The 22,574-nt window shown below is 33.8% G+C and overlaps 2 protein-coding genes across 4 annotated transcripts; both read left to right on the forward strand.

Moving 5' to 3' along the window:
- The first annotated feature begins 963 nt into the window (after positions 1 to 963).
- On the forward strand, positions 964 to 13,811 carry LOC148623867 (lysosomal proton-coupled steroid conjugate and bile acid symporter SLC46A3-like). 2 transcript variants are annotated; one of them, XM_088566120.1, is made up of 6 exons: positions 964 to 1,122; positions 5,297 to 6,419; positions 6,887 to 6,970; positions 9,936 to 10,092; positions 11,487 to 11,586; positions 13,569 to 13,811. In XM_088566120.1, the coding sequence occupies exons 2-5, from the start codon at positions 5,315 to 5,317 to the stop codon at positions 11,548 to 11,550; spliced, it is 1,410 nt and encodes a 469-aa protein (XP_088422246.1). In that variant the 5' UTR covers positions 964 to 1,122; positions 5,297 to 5,314; the 3' UTR covers positions 11,551 to 11,586; positions 13,569 to 13,811. The 2 variants fall into 2 exon arrangements, with proteins under 2 accessions (XP_088422246.1, XP_088422247.1); XM_088566121.1 differs by lacking the exon at positions 13,569 to 13,811 and having other exon boundaries at positions 11,487 to 13,066.
- A 149-nt stretch (positions 13,812 to 13,960) lies between these two features.
- LOC148623868 (proton-coupled folate transporter-like) lies at positions 13,961 to 20,478 on the forward strand. 2 transcript variants are annotated; one of them, XM_088566119.1, is made up of 5 exons: positions 13,961 to 15,311; positions 15,624 to 16,755; positions 17,862 to 17,945; positions 18,329 to 18,485; positions 18,741 to 20,478. In XM_088566119.1, exons 1-5 carry the CDS (start codon positions 15,303 to 15,305, stop codon positions 18,787 to 18,789), a joined length of 1,431 nt encoding a protein of 476 aa, XP_088422245.1. In that variant the 5' UTR covers positions 13,961 to 15,302; the 3' UTR covers positions 18,790 to 20,478. The 2 variants fall into 2 exon arrangements, with proteins under 2 accessions (XP_088422245.1, XP_088422244.1); XM_088566118.1 differs by having other exon boundaries at positions 13,961 to 15,183.
- Positions 20,479 to 22,574: the final 2,096 nt, after the last annotated feature.

Raw genomic sequence — 22,574 nt, forward strand, 5'->3', positions numbered from 1 at the left:
GTAATATTAGAAAATGAATTTGTAATATTAGAAAAAAAAGTGTTTTCTAAGATTAAAAAATGATTTTTTAATATTTTACAAATTCATTTTTTAATATTACAAATTAGATTTCTAATATCACAAAAACCTTTTTAATATTAAAAATTCAATTGAAGTTCTAACATTAAAAAACGATTTTTTTAAGATAAGAAATTGATTTTCTAATATTAGAAAATGGATTTGTCGTATTCAGTTACGATTTTTTAATATTAAAAATCATTTTGTAATATTAAAAAATGAGACTGATTTTCTAAAAGTACAAGTTCATTTTCTAATATAACAATTCATTTTCTAATATTACAAATTCAATTTGTAATATTATAAAATGTGTGATATTTTATAACATTACTAAATCAGGAATTAGTAATATTAGAAAATGAATTTTTAATATTACAAATTGAATTTCTAATATTAAAAAATCTTTTCTAATATTAAAAAATGATTTTGTAATATTAGAAATTCATTTTCTAATATATAGCAAAATATTGATTTTTGTCCACTTTGGCTTGCCATAAATCTTTGTCCCCTTTTGCTTGCCATACAATTTTGTCCATTTTTGCTTGCCATACATTTTTGTCCACCTTTGCTTGCTATAAATTTACTATTTATTCGAATGAATGTCTACCTTGTCTGTCATTGTTGTATTGTAAGTATGTTAGTTAGCTGCCTCTTGCTACAGAGTAATTCCTGTCAGAGAGAATTAATAAAACTTGACGAAAATTACTAAAGGTTTGCGTCGAAGTGAGGATTTTTTAAAAAAAGTATCATACGTTTTAGCCAACAAAACTAAACAGACCTCAGAATACGCGGGAAAATAAAGATAACTCCTGACGACGGCTGTAAACAACAACAATGTCACGAGGAAATCACTTCAGATTTTCGTTTGATAAATAGGACCAACTTCCTTCTTCGTTTGAATTAGTTACTCATGGAGAAAGTTTGAAGGGGAAACATCACGATTTTTAGCATTGAATTATCATACTCTGTTAAAGTGGATAACATCGCGTAGTCGTGAAGTATGATACTATTATATAACCGAGTGTCCGCTACATATTGACCCCTGACCTGACACTATTATACCAGGTAAGTTTTTTATCTTCTTTACACACAACGACAACCGTAGAAATAGATGAACTTCCTCGATGTGCACATAAAGTATTTTGCGTTCTGTCATATAGTTGTGATGAATATGTGTTATGTTTACGTACCAGATCTAGGACATTATTAAACACATATAGTATATATTTATATTGAAATAATTTCATAAACAAAAGCAGCAATGATAAATCTAAAAAATAAACTTCACATGAATGAATTACTGTCTGGATCTCAATTTGGGATTGAAAATATGTAACAAATGCAATAAACGTTAGAACTGTATTTTTTTTAAATCCTCAATGTCATTTCAGCAACTGGTCCATTGGATGAAATAATTATGATGTTAACGATTTCAAATTACCTAACAGCTTATGTCTGGTCATACCTTTTTAACGCGTCAGTCTCTGTAAGAATCCGGCAGTGGGTGAAACATGGTATGAAAAATCACCATTTTGATAGTTTAATTTGATTATTTGCACCATCAGAATGGTAAACTGAGTTATAATTTCATTGATATGCATTGAAAATTAACATTTCAAGGGCATATTACACTGTCAAAAACCTCATTTTTCTAACATTCTATTGAAACATTTCTGAACAAATCCAGTGATGCAGGGACCAAATAGTGGTATTTTCAGATAGAGAATCATCTTTGAGTAAAATTGTATTGTCAGATTGGTGGGTGGTGTTAGACATGATTTTTCCCATTTTGCCTGATTCTTACAAAAACTTAGACTCTATAACCTGAGTAGGTTAGTTATTACGACTGTCAAATAATTGTCTTCCTTCATAAGTTAATAGTATCGAAAATAGATTGAAGACATTTTACCAGAACTTATATTTGAAGAGGGACAAAAACCCATGAAATACTATTCCATGAAGTCGGAATGCCACTCTGACATGAGAATTCCACTTATTGGTCCCGCAGACAGTTAACCTTGCTATTACGCAATTAATTATAGAATAAACTATTTGAATCTGAGGGAGAAGCGGTTTTTGTAATTAAACATCTTGGTCTTGAAAGATTAGGAACTACAAAATTTTCTTGCCTCCACTGTAGCAATTTTCAAAACAAAAAATCTGGCCTCCAGATTGCTTTTAACAGTATAATGAAATAAACGAGAGGCTCTCGAAGAGCCTGAATCGCTCACCTGACAAACCACACTCTGTTAACTAAGTACGTAAAGGCTTCATGCTTTGTTACCATGTTTGACAAACTATTGCTGAAAAAGGGCATATATTGGTGAATGCTGTAAGTTCAAAAGAGTATCTAAGGCACTGTAAAATGTAGGAAATGCCTTCCAAGTGTTAGAACCTCTTGAAAAAATTTGGGCAGGGATCCCCTATGCCCTGTTATTCCACCTGGTCTGAAGGGGCATTAGCCCAGTATATATTTGCTTAAAAAGAACATAAAATGGAGTTAAACCACGGCTTTCCAAAACTTTCATAATCACCATTCATATCAGGAGACCATATTTACTGTATATCGTTGAAATCAAAGCAAGTATAAAAATTGAATCATTTGAAATTTTTCATCAGTCAAACAATATGGCCTTCGTTACTAAAACTATATAGAACATAGGGGTCAAAATGCTTTTTTGCTATTTTTCCTGTACTGTAAAAGAATAATGAAAATGAAAGCTACCAATAAGATAAACATGATATTCTGAGTTGACGGGCAGTATTGAAATTATTTTTTAGGTGGCTATTTTCAAAATGGCTGCCATTTCACGACTGTTTTCACCAGTTGCTCAGATTCAACCTTTAAGAAACTATGAGTTAAATGGTGATGACGAAAGATAGTTCTGGGCGGCCATTGCCCGCTATTTTTTATTCTTGCTTTGATTTCAACGATGATTGGTTTATATAGTAAACATGGTCTCTTGGTATGAATGGCGATGAAAATGTTGGACAGCCATGGTTTAACATTATTTTATGTTCTTTTTCAGCAAATCTATACTGGGCTAATGCCCCCCTCAGACCAGGTGGAATAACAGGGCATAGGAGACCCCTGCCCAAATTTTTTCCATAGGTTCAAAAACACTTTGAAGGCATTTCCAACATTTCACATTGCCTTAGGTACTCTTTTGATCTTACAGCATTCATCAATATATGCTCTTTTTCGTCAGTTTTTGTCAAACATGGTAATGAAGCATGATACTATTACTTACTTTGTTAATAGGGTATGGTTTGTCAGGTGATTCAGGCTCTTTTGTTGTATGCTGGATCTTCATGTTTTTAGCTCACCGTGACCAGAGGTCTTCGTTAGCTTATACCATCACTTTGCGTCCGTCATCTGTTGTCCGTAAACTTTTCACATTTTGCTCAGCCAAATGTTAACCCCTTGACCAATTTCAACCCAACTTTGCGGACATGATGTATGCGAGAGCCTCTGCAAAAAATTTAGGTAGTACAATACAATTAGGTCATTTATGAAAATTTGATCTCATTTTGTTGAAATAAAGCTGTTTTGAGACTGTCCGCACAGAAATTTTTAGTGTTTTGTTATAAAAAAGTGTATATTTTTGAAATCCTTGGTGTGTGGAGGTTCAAGTCATTTATAAGTAATTTAGTGATTATTGTTATAAAATCCAATAGCCATGGTAACATACTGAGAAAAACAATTTACTGAGTTTTAAAACAAATCAGGGGTGCCTTTCCAAAACTAACAGCCAATTACTATGTTTTATAAAGTATCAGGCACTTAGACACTACCACAGGATGAAAGCATGCATGGAGTAGGTGGAAAAAGGGTAAAAATAATAAGACCCTTATTCTCTCACAATTTTAGTTCCAAAAGTTCGTGCGAAATAAGGTATGTTGAAAATCAGCCATCTGATGCTGAGGAGAGAACCTAATACGGCAGGGGACTGAAACGTTCCGGATACCATTCTTCCTTTAAATTACACCTGTTTACCATTACATATATTACATGTGTCTACGTATAAATGTTTAAGTACATTTAAACAATATATCCACCGGATTTCAACTTCTAATTTTAAGTTTTACAAAATTTGACGGGTGTAACTTGGTGTGCGAAACAGTGCGCCTTAATGTAACTGTATAGTGCACCCTTACCTTTTGTACCGCTTAATTTAACATGGCGGCCGCCAAAAACTATATTTAAGCTTCTGATTGGCCAATTTTTCAAAGATCAACTTCTCTAAAACCACAGGTGCCAATGTTTTGAAACTTGATAGGGTCAATGACCTTAATGCTTGATTAAACAAGATGGCTGCCCGAGGTTGTATACGCTTCTAATTGGTCAATTTTTGAAGATTCACAGTTGACGTACTCCCAATAATTGAGTGGGAAACGCTCTCAGACCCAAGTGGGGTCTGGGATTAGGCCAAAGCGTTAAAATAAAACAGCAGCCCAGTGGCTAGTAGAACATACTCTGACCGAGTTGTTTGGTCGGGTATCCCAAAGGCTGGGCTCCGCTACCTCCAACTACTAACAGACTTGCTACGTGCGAGATCTACAAATACTCTTATAAATGAATTTTCAAAGAGCAACTTCCCTAAGCTCAGAGTAACTTGATAGGTTTAATGACCTCAAGGCCCTCTCCATAAGTCTACTTATGATAGCACTCAAAACCTTTTGTTTGAATGGTCATAAAGGTATATGACCATGATTTCAAAATTTCCAGGTGAGCGATTCAGGCTCTCTTGGGCCTCTAGTTTGTTTTTGCTTTTTTTTAATGTTATTACTACTCAGACACTATTTGACCAGTATGATCCAAATTTGGTATTAACGTTCCTTAATATGTTCTGCCTAGAACAGATGTGGGGATTTTTAATCCGTTGAAAAACAAAGCTGCATTTATTTAAAATAGAACTTAGGGGTCCCACAGCAGTTTTTCGCATTATCACCAAAACCGTTAGGTTTAGCCAAATTCCTATATGGTGAGAAGTGTTCTGCATAATTAGATTTATCTGCGGTTAAATTTTCGTGTTAATCTATTTAAAAGCCGTGATGAACCAAAAAGAAAAAAAAACACAATTGTTTTACAAACAAATAGAGTTTGGCTCAAGAAAACAGGTGAGCGATTCAGGCTCTTTTAGTTATATAGGGACTGCCCATCATGCATATATAGGTTACTAAAGCATGTACCACATTCTTTATTTCTGATTTAATACAAACATTAATTGACTTACAGAGAACTAGTTCTTGACAAATGGCGACAGAAGATGCAACAACTCCGTTACTTGATTCCTACCCACCATCGACTCGGACAAACAGATACATACCTATAGAAGTCATTATTGTTTTATACTTCCTGTCTATGTCGTGTTTAATACCAGTACAACAATATTATGTCATCAGCATGGTGGCCAAAGAGTACAACGAATCTGGTTTCATTAACCACGGTTCTGTCGATTGTAAAAGTAACAGAACTGAAACAAAGTCGGTTGGCGACTTGATTGAGGAAAAATCAACTGAGATTTTAATGTACTTAGGATTTTGTAGTACATTTCTTTCTGTGGTTCCTATTATATTTTTGGGGGCTGTTGCTGATCGCTTAGGAAGAAAATCAGTTATGTGCTTTTGTTTAGTCGGACTTATTATAAAAGAAATAGTAAATATAGTTGTAATCCATTTTCAGCTATCTTTCAGCTTTCTCTACATAGGACAAGTTGTTGAGGGATTGACTGGAAGTTTTGGTGCAATGATGATGTCTCTCTTTGGGATGACTGCGGACATCACTTCTCCTGGCAAAAATAGGGCATTACGTATATCTGTTGTCGAGGGAATAGCTGCTATTACCTTTTCTGTGGGAACTTTAGGCATTGGTTATTGGATACGATATGACCGGTTTTACTTGCCTATGTTATTCATTTGCTCGGTGACAATCATCTGTGTAATTTTTTGTGTTTTTTTTTTACCCGAAACTTCTCGATATAACAACAACAACGAAATATTTGTTAGCTCTGCTTATCTTTTTCGAAGTTTACGACTTTACACAGACAGTTCCCCTATCGGTAGGCGATGGAAGTTGCTGACCTCGCTCTTTATTTTAGCTATGACCGGTGCAGCTATTATGGGTAGATCTGGCACTGTAATCCTATTTCTCATGAGGTATCCTTTGTGTTGGAATGAGGTGAAAATTCAAGTGTTTGGCTCCATTCAGACATTTATGAACTGGGGTGCTGTTATCGTAGTGGTTCGTGTGCTCCATGTTTTTATGCAAGATTATGGTATTCTAGTTATAGGAAGTATATCAGCAACATCAGCTTTTCTGTTCTTAGCACTAGCAACCCACGACTGGATGGTTTACATGTGTAAGTATTCTCCTGTAAAACAGAATATGTTGTTGTTTTAAGTTTATCACATATTCTATAAAATTTCATTTGGTTCTGTCTGTTGTTCCAAAATTTAAAATAAAATACATGTATGAGCCATTTTAGTAAATGGCTGGGTCACACAATTAACGTATATAGTTGTTTAATGCTCTACATGCGTTTTTTTAACATAGTTTAACGTAGGCTGCACGTACATAGATAGTGGAAGCAAGTTCCTATATGAACTCACAGGCAAGTTACATATGTGAATAGTTAATCTTGATGTAATTCAGAGAAAAAAAAACAGGCTTGGTGCCACGAGAATTCAAGTGTGTCATGGTAAGCCCAATCAAAGTACCCAGTTTGTATAATGCAATTATTTTTTAAAGAATATTCTCAGAAGCTTAACTAATTCTTCAATTTCGTGGCGCTGTTATAAATACCAAAAGTTATTATTTTTATTGCAGTTGTGGTAGTCGGTATCTGTTCCTCGTCCGTATTTCCTGTAATTCGGTCACTGATGTCAAGACAGTGTAAACCAGAAGAACAAGGTAAGAATAATGACTTCAGCATCCAGGAAGCTTGATCGACACCTGGCTAGATGACTGGGGTTTGTTCCTATTATCAAATATTCAATCCAACTTGTGTGTAAATCTATCAAATTTTACAAACTATTACATGAAGGTCGTGGATGGTAATACTATAATAGTAAAGAGTACATAGAGAACTGGGTCAACGAGTCTAAAGTCTTGTTAACTCAATGTACTTATTGAACACCTTTTTGATTCTGAGGGGGGCTGACAAATTCTTTGGGGTCAGAATATTTATTTTTCAAATTTCCTAGTGAGAAAAAAATTATTTTCAACCACATCGGGGCTAGATTATTTATTACCATTTCACTGTATGAAGTATCTGGACTGTGGTCAGAAATTTATTCATTTTCTAGAAGACGTAGGCCAGATATATTTATTTTCAACTTTTTAGGGCCAGAATATTTATTTCCAAAAACTGCCAGCCCCCCCTTTAGAATCAAATGGTCGTCCCCTTATGAATACACTAACGAGTTATGTACAGGTTATACATCTATGGTACATACGGTATGTGTATACTTATTAAGAATAGCAGACAGGAGCTGATACGTGCATGTCAGAAAACCACAAAATTCACTAATCCGGGAACAGCTACAGATTATGCACATAACACTTCGAGATAAAAAACTGCAAGAATTAACGTTCTTGATTTGGTTGATTTAAGAGAGAATTCTCCAAAATATCTGTATACAGAATGTACTTTAATAGTTATATAAAACTATTGCATATTTACTACTACAATGTAAGCAGTTGGAATTGCGTCAGAAAATAGCTTGCCAGACTACTTGCACTGCTGGAGTATTGCATCTGTTGATCAAAAAAGCATTGTTAGTTGGTTTGGGTTTTCTGCACCTGGCTTTTCATTTAGCAGTGCCTGAATTTTGTTTAAAAAAATGGTAGTAAAAGTTTTTTTAGCATGTGAGCTATTGCCATCACATGTCGTTGTCGTCACCTGTAAACTTTTTTTTCTTACAACAGCTCCTCTGAAACTACTCAATAGATTTTAATAAAGGTCTACATGACGTCTGCACGAAAGGTGGGTTTGGATTATTGACCCTTTAAAAATTGGCCAACATGTCTATTTATAGAACATAGTGATTCAAGGTATAGCTTAAAACTATGAGGGACAGAGAAAAATGAAGATGACTTGAAGTGCTCTACAAAAGCCTGCAAGTTGAAGGATGGTCCCTTTTAGAGTTGTCGCCATTGAAAGGTGGAGTGACGTTTTTAGCTTACCTGGCCGGAGGCCATGTGAGCTATTGCCATCACTTGGCGGCTGTCGTCGTCGTCCTTAACAATTTTTCAAAACTCTTCTCCTCTGACACTACTTGACCAATTGGAACCAAACTTGGTATGAATGTTTCTTGCGGTGCCCTGCATAGAACTGGTGAAAAACTCGATCCGTCGAAAAACATGGTCGCTGTTACTAAAAATAGAACATAGGGGTCGGACAATAGTTTTTCATATATATCTCCAAAGCCGTTAGGTTTAGTCAAATTCTGACATGGGAAAGTGTTAAACATGGTGAGATCTATCTGTGGTGGTATTTTTATTTTAATTTGTTAATCCATAATGGAGTTATTACCCTTTTTCGACGTTTTTTTTTTTGTTATTTTTAATATTATTTCTTTCAAAATCTTCCTTTTTACACTACTTGACCAATTGGAACCAAACTCGTATGAATGTTCCTTGGGGTATCCTGCATAGAACTGATGTGGGGATTTATGATCCGTTGAAAAGCATGGCCATGGTTACTAAAAATAGAACATAGGGGTGAGACAGAAGTTTTTTGCACGTATCTTCAAAACCGTTAGGTTTAGTCAAATTCTTTCAATTGCTAAAATGATCCTTATTATAAGGCCTTCAAAAGTCTTCAGGGATCAAAGTTGTCAGGCGACTCCTTGTTAGAGTTATTGCCATTGAAGGATAAAAAATGACGTTTTTAACAGTTTTCAGCCAATATCTTGAAAACTATAATAGATAGAAGGAAACTTTCAATTGCTGAAATGTTATTTATGATAAGTCTTCTTGAGTCAAAATTGTTGGACAATTCTTGTTAAATTGATTGTTCTTGAAGGACAAACTTTAACCTGGTGAGCGATTAGGTTCTGGTAGCCTCTTGTTTAAAGTTTGCAGTTTTTAGCCAATATCCTGAAAACTGTAGTAGAAAATAAGTAGTATGATGCTTGTGATAAAACTGTAGGATTGTAAGAACACTTTTTGTTAGTCTTTTTGCCCTAAAATGATATTCTTTCGCTGTTTAGCTAAAACTTAAAAACCATAATAGATACAAAAAAAATTCAAATGATTGTACTATCTTTAGGATAAGGCCGACAAAGATTTATATTATGTCAAAGTTGCAGGACGACCCCTTGTTAAGGTAATTGCCCTTGGAACACCAGCAAAGACGTTTTTTTTTGCATCATTTAACAAAAATATAGGAAACCATTATAGATAGAAAAAACTTTCAATTGATTAAATGGTCTTTACGATGAAGCCTACAAAACATTTCCGTAGGTTGTAGTTGTAAGATGACCCCTTCTTAGAGTTATTCATCTTAAAAGGCATAACAAGATGTTTTTGGGTTTTTTTTTTGTTTTTTTTTCCAGTTTTTAGCCAATTCCATGATAACTATAAAAGATAGTAAAACAATTTCAAATGATCAAACGTTCCTTAGGATAAGGCCTAAAAGTCTCCGTTGGGTTGAAGTTGTAGGACGTCTCCTTGTTCCAGTTATTGCCCTTGAAAAATGAACCAGGTGAGATGATTCAGGCTGTTGGGAGCATCTAGTTATAGTAAATTTTTCGCCACGAGATTTTTTTCGATTGTCATTTGACACTAGTAAATATTTTTTTCTTAAGAAGATATAAAAACGATTGTACACACATGTTGAACTCAATTGTTTAATTTCCATTTCCGTTTTCAGGATCTCTATTTGCTAGTATATCCAGCATAGAATTATTATTTACTGCCTTCTCACAGCTGTTTTATGGTGGAGTCTACAATGCTTCGGTGTCTTTCTTCCCCGGACTAGTTTTTCTTATAATGGCCGGTGTTCTGTTCACCGTTGTCGTAATATCAATGTAAGTTGATAACTGTATAGTGTATAAAACCAAAAAAAAAATAGTATAACGTAAGCCAAGTGTTCATAATATAAGTTCCTTGTTTTCAATGGTACCTCTTTTAGAATTTGTCAAGGTATGGTAGGTTGTATTTTCGTACATGTTTGTGTGGGCGCGATTTAACTATGATTGTCCGTTATTCTACAGAATTATGTTGGTTTTTTTTTAATAAATGTATTCCCGTCAAAGACTTGAGAATCCCTTGTTCGATAAACTTCAAACTTTACAGATTTAGAATGTTAAAAATAATACTTATGGAGAAAATGTTATCTTTATTGTTTCAAAGTTATGGGACTTTTTCATATTTTTATGGGTTCATTCACAAGTCAAACTGTACCTCCATCATGGGGACAGGCGTAGCCTGCGCTGATGACGTAGTTGTTCAGCAAGACTGAAAAGCACAATCCCTTTACTTTGCATATCTTTCAAATATAAAGTACTTCAGAGTTCAGATGTTTGAATTTTAACATGAAGTTGTAAATTTATGACTGTCAGATTATTTATTTTTTATGCTATCAATTTAATCTTGTTTAGAACAGCGAATCAGTTGCTTGTGCAACAACTCATTTCCATACTCAAAATGTAATGGATTTTCAAAAAGTAAAATTTAATTCACATCAAAACATGCTATATTCCTATATCAAACATTTTAGTGTGTTTGTCTTCCTAGAGAGCGTACCATGTGTAATACCACACTAGTGCTATACTTTAATTTTAATGTTTAGCTGGAGTCTAGCTGTGCTGCGTTTTTGCTTTAAAGTTTCGTAGTTTTCTTCCGATTTTATGGGGTATTTTTAGTTAGTTTTTTTTTTTCACTTTGAATTCAGTTATATAGTATTCTTTAAAACGAATGATTTCCCTTGTTTTTGCACTGACTTGTGGAACTGTTCATCAGAGGAATATTGTTTTCAATTATACGTAGAAGCATAATAAGTTGATAGCTTTGTTTTGTCTGTAGAAAATATTTAAAAAAAACTTAGATTATTTTGGATATAACAGTTGGAATGTAAGGACAATTTTCACTCGTGAATATAAATGTTTTTTTTTCCGAAAGACTACTAAAAAAAAACAACAACAAAAACCATAAAAATCGGAAGAAAACTACGAAACTTTAAAGCAGAAGAGCAACACAGCTAAACTCCAGCGAGAAACTATACCTGTGTATGATGGTGCTTTGGGGCCAGTTGCAGCCTGTCCTGTGGTGTGGGTTCCCTCGTCGTTCTTTGAAGACCAATGGGTGGCATTGAGCTGACATTTCTATCCCGGTGGTGTTGTTGTGTCTTTGACATATCCACCATACACATTCTCGTTATATTTTGCTATTCAGATTCTTATTTTCTCAAACGCTTTTGTAGAGTTTTTTACAGATGGATGAAGAGAGAGAATCGGCTGACACAGACTTGGGAAACTATAAATTGACCTGGAAATCTTTCTTTGAACGTTTGTTGTATATTGGTATGATTCCTATATATCCGGGATCTGTTGATCTTCTCCACCAGTCATTACTAGAAATGTTACTTACATATTTTTATTATAAAGTAATTTATTCATTTAAATACAAGTGCTTCCCAGTGACCAGGGATGTTACATATTTTTTTATTGTGTTCGTATTCATATTATCTGAAATTAAAGATCTGCATTACTTTTCTGTAGTCAAAATATTATAATTGTGTTGTTTTTTTCTAGTGACATGGAATTTTGGAAATGTTATTTATTTATATTTTAATTTGTTTAATACAATTATGATTTTTAAGAAGTACCTTGTTTTATTTATTTCTGTTTATTTTTTTAAAAATTAATTTTCACTTTAATGTTTAACTTTTTATATTGGCAAAATTTGCACAACTGTTTGATGATACTCGTTTATGTTTCTGAGTTCTGATATTTTATTTTTAAAAGGGGGACCCGGGGAGGTCAAGGTTTTACATGTCATCACATATTTTTGAAACGGTTTTATTTCTTATTATACACTGCTGTTTGTTACAGTTGTTTTAAGGTCTGTTATTCCTATTTTTCTTTTTTGAGAAACTTACCTTACATATTTTATGGGATTTTTTTTCACATGTCAATCAGTAACTTGAGAACACGTTATTCAGTAAAATTCAAACTTTAAACGATTATGTTTTTCTTAATGGTCTAAAAGTCTATATACTTTATTAGTTTCAGAGTTAGTAGGTTTTCCATATTTTTGTATTGTTGTACATGTCCAACTGTAAATAGAAGATAAAAATCCTTGTATTTTACTCAAACATCTCATTTAAGTCCAACATGGTCCAAAAAATACTGTATTGTAAAGGTTATTTACCTAAACTTTGGCATAACCTATGACATGTGAACAAATATTCCATTTCCTTCCCTCATGGAGACAGGCGTATCATGTGCTCATGGCACAACTATTCATTTCAACTTGTTAACAGCCCTGTGACCAGGCTTGAGAATGTTTTTGTTTGGTTGTAATTACTACCTACATGAAGGTATCAGTAATTTACTATAAGGAGATTGATCTTTAAAAAAATACATCATAGTTCGATTTTTTATTCCACCTTTTTGCTAGGTAAATCCATATTATTAAAATAACAATGTACATTTGGGTGTGTTCCTGTCCTCTACTTGTCTGACCCCCTAAACATGGTAATAGTATGTATTTAACTGTATAATAGCGAATTCTTGCCGATAAATGACATGTCGAATGTAGTTAAAAACTCAAGTTTTGCCAACATAGCTTAACTTTGGAGGATTTTCTCTAATTTGCGATGCCTTTACCATTGGAGATGTGTAATTCGCTTGACTTTGTTGGGTTTTTTTTGTATTTTTTTTTGTGGATAACTTTTTATTTTTTTCGATATTGTTTTCACATTGTTTTTTTTAAATTTTTTTACTCTACTGTATATACAATGTTTTATACAATTCTAATAAAAACAAAATTGTAAGTTAATTGTATGTTTTCATTCATCTTTAAAGCACAAAACGTACTGATTTTGTCAAACATTAACTCGTCCCACTCATAGACGGTTTCATTCAAGGATGTCCCGCGCCTTATGAAATTTTATAATGTTTTAAAATAATATATTATTTGATTAAATTAAGGTTACATACCCAGAAAGTAATACAATTCAATAAATGGCCTAGGAAATTTGATATTTATCATCGTATTATTAACACAAACGTATATGATACGTATTTGTGCAACATTTTTTCTTGAAAAAAATGAAGCTTCGGGTTAGGCCCCTATTGTAAGAGTAATCAAGGGAACCAATATTCTAGCGGAAATCAAAAGAATGTAATACAAGGACAAAGACGAGACATGTAAAACAGACAAAAACAACAAAGAACATAAAATAACCAAAAGAGTATATACAAGTAAAGTTGTATCTGATACTGCCATTTTTATACAAAATTGTTTTCGAGTGATACTGATTGACTTATTTTCAAATCAGATATATCAGAAGACGAACGAGAAGTGCAGATCGAGCGTATCGTGCATGTACATGATCAGAGCTTCTTTTGCGGTATTGTATTCCTTTCTTGCACATTTTTGGCAATTGATTGGATAATGAAAACAACAACGAACCAATCACAAAATGGTTTCCAGTGAATGCCGTGGGCGCAGCCTGAGAGTCTATACTTTGTAGACGATGTAGTTACCCTTCGACACACAACAACAACTTAACAACTGCATGGTAAGGTCAACAAAATAGTAAAATAACATAGCAAACTTGTTAAGCAGTTAATTAAGTGGCTCTCTCATCATATTTAACCAATAAAGCTTGACGGAGAACCCCTAGTGCCATAGTATTTTAAGTTGTCCAGTTTTACGAAAATTCGAAAAATAGAGACAAGTTAATTTAACAATTTTGTTTGATTGGATAGTTTATCCCCCGTTTTGTTGAGAGTCGTTATCCTCCTTGGTATACGGATTGCGGCCAGATTCTGATCGAGCGTGGCGAACTGATCGGTCAATACCTCTATCAAAGTTAGAGATGTCCTCAAAGTTTTTTACGGTTTCTTTCCTGCTATCTTCAAATATTTTAACAAAGATGTGTCCATCTGATGTCCAATATGCGTGTATTTTGTCATTGTATTTCAGTTGAGAGAGTTTTTTGGTCAAGTCCTTTCTAAATTTGGTGAGATTTTCAGTATTGAAAATACCACCTGCATTGTTTTTCAAATAATTCTTATTTGAGTAGACCATAGCCCTGGTACGGTAGGACATGAATCGTACAATTACTTGGCAAATATCGTACAAAACATGCAAAAGTTTTTTACTCATGTATCAATGTTTTATAATGTTATTTCATTTAGTTCATTACATGTATGTTTAAATGCTAGGTTGAAAGATTGAAAGGTTGGAATGACCCCTAATTTATTTTTAAGTACGAGGCCTGTTCTCATAAGTCATCTGCGAGAAAATACGTGGGGGATTTTCTTCTTGTCGTCGTACTAAAAGATATTATTTTATGATAAATTGAATCACAATTTGGCAATTACTAGACAAGTTTTTTTTGTAAACATTGTATTTATAACAAGAGTGACCTTGTTTTTTGTGTGAATAACAGAAAAAAATAATGTTTTGTCTGCGGTGCTTTCCCAAGTGAAAAGAATATGTAAGAAGACATCTTGAAACTAATAAACCACCTTTACAAAATAATTCTCATTAATTATTTGTATTTTGTGTGATATGGCATAATTCCACAGCTACATTTAAGTTGAGTAAAAAGGTCAACTTTAAACCTACTTCCTTGTGTTATATTTACACTGACTAATTCTGGCTTATCTTCACCTGTAGTTTTATAATATAGGAAATTTTCAACAACCTTCCCTGTCGTCTTTAAATGTGAATATTTAACGATCTCGTATGCTTAATTTCCGTTGGATGAAAATACATATAAAATGGGAAATCCATACTTCATAAGAATATGATATCTTCAAATGAGAATTGGAAATAATAATGTAAAGAAGTTATCATGGCTCCATACAGATCAGCATACAATGGACGACGGAAGACAATCATATCTCGACATCCCTTGGCTACAGCTTGACAATCCTTACCACGTATTTATTTATTTGAAACCGTAACAATTTGTACTTGACAAATTTAATGTGTTTGTCACACTTAAAATATTATGCAACATGTAGTGACGTTTTAAGGAGATATTTTACGTGGGGTAAACATGAGCGCAGTAAGTTACAAGATTTAACAATGCATGGCGAAACGTTTAAAATTAATATTTTTATCAGACTTAATATATATACAATGACATCTGTTTGATTTTTGTTAACTGTAGAGACTGAGTCTAATCTGTATTTGTAACAATTTGAAAATGATAAACACAACTAACTTTTCACAAATGTCTATTGTGTTTACCTATACAATTAACTGGCACTATTAACTAGTATTATTTTTTAACTGACGAGAATGCTACAGTTTCAATTATAGATAGACTTGGTAACATTTCCGTAGCACTATTTTATAATAACATTACTATGTTAAGTCACCCTGTACTTACGCAATGACTATGGAATCCGACATAGAAGAAACCCCGCTCATCAATGTCTTGGAGAGAAATGACCGGGAAAGATTTAGATTTATCTTGAGATGGACTCCCGTTGAATTACTAGTCATACTTCATACCGTAGCTATTGTTGTTCTTGGTCCTGTACAGACATATTACGTCATTGACAACATAGCCAAGAAGCATGGACAAAAACATATAGTTAAACATCCAGAAGAGTCTTGCGATCCCGTCAATACAACCGCACCTTACAATGATACAAGCAGCATCATTCAGAAGGAATCGACGGAATTAATTATGAATCTCGGTATGTGTTCAACGTTTGGGTCTGTGATCCCCATTTTCTTGATTGGGTATTTCTCGGACATGTTTGGACGAAAACTGATGTGGATTTTTTCAGTTAGTGGAACTATTTTCAAAGAACTGACACTGCTTCTTACAATTTTACTTGAGTGGCCTGTATGGGTGCTTTATATCAGCCAAATCATATTTGCTTTCACTGGAACGTACAGTGGAGCAATGTCACAGATATTTGCAACCGTCTCCGATGTAACATTGCCGGGAAAGGATCGAGCATTCCGTATCACTATTGTACAGGCAACGGGGATGATAACGGCTGCCGCTACTAATTACATTATGGGGCTCTGGATAAGAGCCGAAGAGTTTCATCAGCCTTTAATAATGGCTCTAGCAATATCAGTTGTCACATTAGGTTTTGGTGCTTTCATTTTAAAAACGTCTAATGATAATTCCAGGTCCCCAAAGAATCCTCTAAAAGCATTCAAATTGTATTGGAAAGACAATCCGCAGCATAGGAGAAGAAAGTTATGGACTTGCTTATTTGTGTTTATTGTCTCGTCATTTAACTTAATGGGAAAACTAGAATATCAGACGTTGTTCCTCATGCATAAACCAATTTGTTGGACAGCATTTGATATACAAGTAATGCACGCTGTACAAACTCTGGTCAATACCTTCTGTGTAGTTGCCATAGTAAAGTTGCTGTTGTTGGTCACACAGGATACTGTTGTATTGGTCCTTGGGTCTATCTCCGGAATAGTTTCCATGGTAATACTAGGATTCTCAGTTAACACCACGATGGTTTACTTGCGTAAGTGTGTTTCAATATATTATTAATGTTTAGATTAATCTACGCTTTTTGAAGTTCTTCTGGCATTAATTTTCATTTACGTGGATTTACATAAATGTGGTTAGCGTTGATCGAAATACTTAGCTTTGACGAGCTTTAAAGCTTATGGAAAAGGATGTGTTTTTTAGCTCATCTGGCCGAGGGTCAGGTGAGCTATTGCCATCACTTAGAGTCCGTCGTCGTTAACAATTTTTCAAAACTCTTCTCCTCTGGCACTACTTGACCAATTGAAACCAAACTTGGTATGAATGTTCCTTGGGGTATCCTGCATAGAAATAATTTGGTGATTTTTGATCCGTCAAAAAAACATGGCCGCCGTTACTAAAAATAGAACAGGGGTCTGACAGTAGTTTGTAGTATATATCTCCAAAACCGTTAGGTTTAGCCCAATTCTTTCAATTGCTGAAATGATCCTCATTATAAAAATCTCCATGGGATCAAAGTTGTCACACGACTCCTTGTAAGAGTTATTGCCTTTGAAAGGTGATAAAAGATATTTTTTTAGTTTTCAGCCCATTTCTTAAAAATGTTAAATAGAAAGAAACTTTCAGTTGCTGAAATGATTCTTATGATAAGTACTACCAAAATCTATTTGAGTCAAAATTGCTGGACAACTCCTTGTTAAATTGAACCAGGTGAGTGATTCAGGCTCCTGGGAGCCTCTTGTCTTTATTACGAGGAAACTTATACTGCAACTCTATTGTATGTTAAAGTGAACGCATATCTGGGTACCGGTTACAAAACATTTATCAGTGTAAAACAATTGCTTTTATTCAGATGATCATTATGCCCTTTTTATTAAAACATAGTAAAACAAACAAAAAGCTTTCTCAGGGATGTTATATTCAGTATTCAATTTTATGATTTAAAAGAATATTATATTAGGTTATATGATTTGTTTTATTCGTGTCATCTACGGAAAAGGTGGTTTTGTGGTTAGAGGTACTTGTGACAACATGCAATCCATATTTTATATCTGTTCAAAATAGTTTGAATCTTCCCGGAACATGTCACACTTAAACATATTTTTAAAAGGTGTTTATATGTGCTTTGTTTTTTGATTTCAGATGTTCTGTTTGGTTGCATCGCCATTTCCGTATTCCCCGTAGCTCGAGCAATGATGTCTAGACTGGTTGGTCCAAACGAACAAGGTAATAAACTTATAAATTTCCACCGCATGTATGTACACAAGTAGTTACCATGAGCATTCTATATTAGGGCTGACAGCACATATTTCAATGGGTGTTTAAATCTGGGCGCCCTAACGTATTAATATCCACAACCCCGTCCTGATTGTCGTGGTCAGATTTTGTGGACAGATAATACGTCATTGTCAAACCTTGAATCCTTATATATCATTTAACTTGAATGCGAGACTTACAGATGCTTTTAATATAATTTTTTTTTCAGTATAAATACATATTTTAAATATCGCTGGTGCACTCCAGTGTTGTACAGGATAGAGCCGTACTTTTATCAGGTTGTGCTTAATGTATATGATTTCCCAGCATAACCTATTTATATTATTGGACAGGTTTTCTGTTCGCAAGTATTGCCGGACTTGACGAGTTGTCAGCTGCTTTATCAGGAGTGGTATTTGGCAAGTTATACAGAGGCACATTAGATCTGTTTCCAGGGCTGATATTCTTCGTTATGGCCGGTTTGTTTTGCCTTGCACTTGCTGGAGCCTTGTAAGTTGTATTTCTAACAAAAATAAAGAATCACAACCACCTTGTCTCCACCATCTGATCAAAGTTACACAATGGCATTTACTGATATACATGTACACATATTTAAAGGTAAACATACACTCCTACAAATTTTATGATAATGTAACACCAAAAAATTAAAATTTGGCCGAATTATTCAACTGTAGTGGTTCTACAAATCGCGAATAAAATGACTTTCAATGGTAAAGGACTTATTAGGATATATTTGATTTATAGGTTACTATTCAGATGGATGAGAGTCGAATCTAGACGGGAGGCAGATTAAGAAGGTTTTATGTGAAACTAAAACACAAAGAACACTATCGTTTGGTCTAATGTGAATTGGGAATTTCCAAAATGGCACACAGAAACATTTTTAAATGGCATGAAATGAAGAAATGTTGTTTTACTTCATAATTGTGAAAATCCGTTACGTTAATGTCGAGAACGACGATAATGATAAAGACCGCATATGGAGGGAAAAAAATTTACTTCATGTCAAAATTATATCCCAAATAAAAGAAGAATAGCGAAGAATTGTTATGGTAACTTCCTTGTCTGTGCTTGTAATACAATTAAAATATTGAATATCTAATTATGAAAGAGGAAGGAAGTCGTCCTGTTAAAACTAAATTGGTATTTTTTTATACGCTATAACTATGTACTGACTATTTTAATACGCCATTTACAAAATTTTCATAGTATTTGGGTTGATTAGTTCACAACTTTAAATATCTGTGAGGTCCTAAAGCCTAGACGTTAACCCACATGAACTTGAAGTCATGAGTAAAATCCAATAAATGTTTAAATGCCAGCCCCCTCTTCCGCGGTTTCCAGGTGATAAATTGAGAACGGATTATTTTTTTTTGAAACTTTGTACTGTTGTTTAGTATTATAACTATAAAATACAGGTTAAGTTTTATCTGCCGCTTAATAAAAAATACTTCTCGAGTTATGCCATTTTTCACTCTTTACCACCACCCCCTTTTTACCGATACATATTTCGAGATGATTACTTTGGAATTTTGTACAGTTATTTAGTACTATAAAATACAGACTAATTTTAGTTTGCATGTAAATTGAAAAATCATTTTTTCGAGTTATCCCATTTTTTTCACTCTATGGTCCTCCTTTTTGTACCGATACATGTTTCCAGATGATAACTTTAGAACGGATTAAAGAATGGCTTTGAAACTTTGCATAGATGTTTAGTGCTAGGAAATACATGTTCAGTTCGATTTTTAGCTTAAGCTAACAAATACTTTTAGAGGTATGCCAAATATAAGGAAAATTATTATGTGGGCCCCTTATTCTATTATTATCACCTTTTCGTGTCTGTCTATGTGCAAGTTAAAATTTCTTCTAAAGAAATAAAAACAAAAATAAAAACAAAAAGACAAGAATATTAGTTAAGGCTATCACATTTTGTTACCAACTGCAGCCTGCCCTTACGTATGAGGCAGTCATAACCATTCATTGGAAACCCATGCACTTTGATGTCTTCCGTGTTGTGTTATATCTATGACATATACTCCATTTCTACTCCTTTTAAATTCAACATTGATAAACAACGTGGCGGGGTATCATTTAATACCCTATTATATGCCATATTTTTTTACATTTTACTATCAAATAGCCATTGATAGAAAAATGTAAACAAATCGTTAAAACAGCACTTTAGTAGAATGTTTGCCCATTTAATGAATCTAATTCACGACCACAAGTCCCTGTGGAAAAAGGGGGTTTCAAGCTATCATTGGTCAATTTGCACTCCAAAAAGTGCACGAAATTAACAATATTGATTCTCCAGCATAAAGTGGGGCACCCGAAATCCCCTGTGTCTACAACTAATCTTCTAAAGTGATTTTTGCCTTTGCTTAAGTCAAAGAAGTAGCTCATCTTCTTGATATATCACTAATTTATGTTATTGTGAATTAATCGTTGGTTGCTAATAAAGTTCTAGTTCCAGTATAAATGTTTACCTTCTTTTAGTGATATTGATGTCAGTTTTTTTTCTTACATTGTAAGAACCAATAAATATTAGTTACGTTTTGTGAAAGAGACTTGACCGGGAAATGTATCATTGAGGAAATAACTACAAATTAAGTAGCTGTCTTTGTAAGAAACATGCAAAATCTGGAAAAAAAATGATACACCCTAAAAAAAGGCTACATATTTTTATTTCTGTAATCAAGTTGTTTTATGGGTCTATATTATGAAATGTGTAATTATTCATTCAAGTCAGCCTGCTCTTAGGAGATAATCAACATTGAAAATCCAATAGATTCTATTGTATTTGAGTGTCATTCACGGAGTTATCTCCCTTAATTTTGAATTGTACAGTGCATTCTATATAATTTTTATCTCCTATGAGTACAGGTTAAATGAAAAACCAAATGTTAATTTTTGTTTACTAAAGCATTTTAAACAAAATATCAAAAATAAAAATATGTAGGCTTTCCAACCATGTATCACATTTTGCATGATTATTAGCTGGACTGCTACTTAAAAACACTCATTTAGTATCGATGTCAAACTTTTTCTTTCATGACTATTTTTATGTTAGTCTCATAGTTGCAGTTTAATACCATGAAGATATATAAAAAAGTATTTTGCTTGATAGAGTATATTCATGCATAAAGACTAGCTCTGGTGCCAAAAATATGTAAAAAAAAACTACGCAAGTCCATGAATATTCTCCACTGTTTGTGGTCTAAAATTGGTATTATTATGGAAATTTTTATACTTGCATATTTCTTGGTAAAAATATTATCTTTCATCTACACAATTCCAAATGGTAGTCCGTTTTACTTATGCGGTGATCTGAACAGCCGAGTAGCTGATACAGAAGACTATATCGTAGGAATTTACAAGTTACCTGATCGCAATGTGGTTGACGTTACTCGTAACAGCTATGGGGAAATATTTAGCCAATTTTTTAGTTATATTAATTGTTGTATTTTGAATGGTAGAAACTCTTTACATAACGATTTTACGTATATATCAACGAGAAGGAGGTCTGTTAGCATAGTATCATATGAACAATTAAAACTTTTTGACAATTTCGAAGTCGTTCGTGCTCAACATTTGATTGAGAGTATCTACAACGTCGGCGAGTTCGATTCTAGGCATGTCCCAGACCACCATCTTTTATGTTTGACATTTGACGTGAACGTCTCTAACCACCATTCTGATATGTGCAACAGGAAGGAACCGGTCAACACGGACGTTAAATTTGACACTCGAAATATACCGAATGACAGGATGACGGATGCTGAGGTTGTCACAAAGTTAAACGAACTCATTCGTAACTTAGAACAGTCTGAAGTAAATCAATTAGAATTGGACAATAAATACGATGATCTTGTAACGATAATCCATGATGAAGTGAACTCTAGACTAAAGAAGTGCAAAGTTAAATGTGTGGACGGTGGGAGTAACAAGCGTAGGAGGATAAAGAAACCGTGGTGGACCGGCTTACGGAACTCTGGAACGAAGTTTGTGTGTAGCAGAACGGAACTGGAACGAAGTGTGTGTAGCAGAAAGAACGGAACTGGAACGAAGTGTGTGTAGCAGACCGGAACTGGAACAAATGTAATAACAATGACCAAAACAATTACGACATACGACAAAAACGAAAAATATTTGATAAAAACTGTCAAACTGCTAAACAACTCTTGTATTGTAGTCAGGAAGAACTTTTAAATGTACAAAATTCAGATCCTCGTGAATTTTGGCGAAAAATTGGTAAAGTCAGCAGTGGTAATAATTGACAGGAGTACATTCCAATGGAAGTAACATTAGGTGACGGTTCTATCTGTACTGATAGTGAAACTGTTCTAGAGAAAAGGAAACATTCATTTGAAACACTTTTAAATTTTCATGTTCAAATAATTATTCAGATCACCATATATTAGACGATGTCTCGGATGTGTATTTAGACTCTGAAATAAGTTTTCATGAGGTATTAAAGGTGTTAACTGAAGCTAATAATGGTAAAGCACCAGGGATTGATATGATACCTATAGAATTGTATAAAAATAATTCTTTTGTCGATATATTATAAAGGTT

This window comes from Perna viridis, chromosome 2, assembly GCF_037379345.1.
Source record: "Perna viridis isolate PV_CMFRI_1.1 ecotype Kerala chromosome 2, ASM3737934v1, whole genome shotgun sequence".
NCBI lineage: Eukaryota > Metazoa > Mollusca > Bivalvia > Mytilida > Mytilidae > Perna > Perna viridis.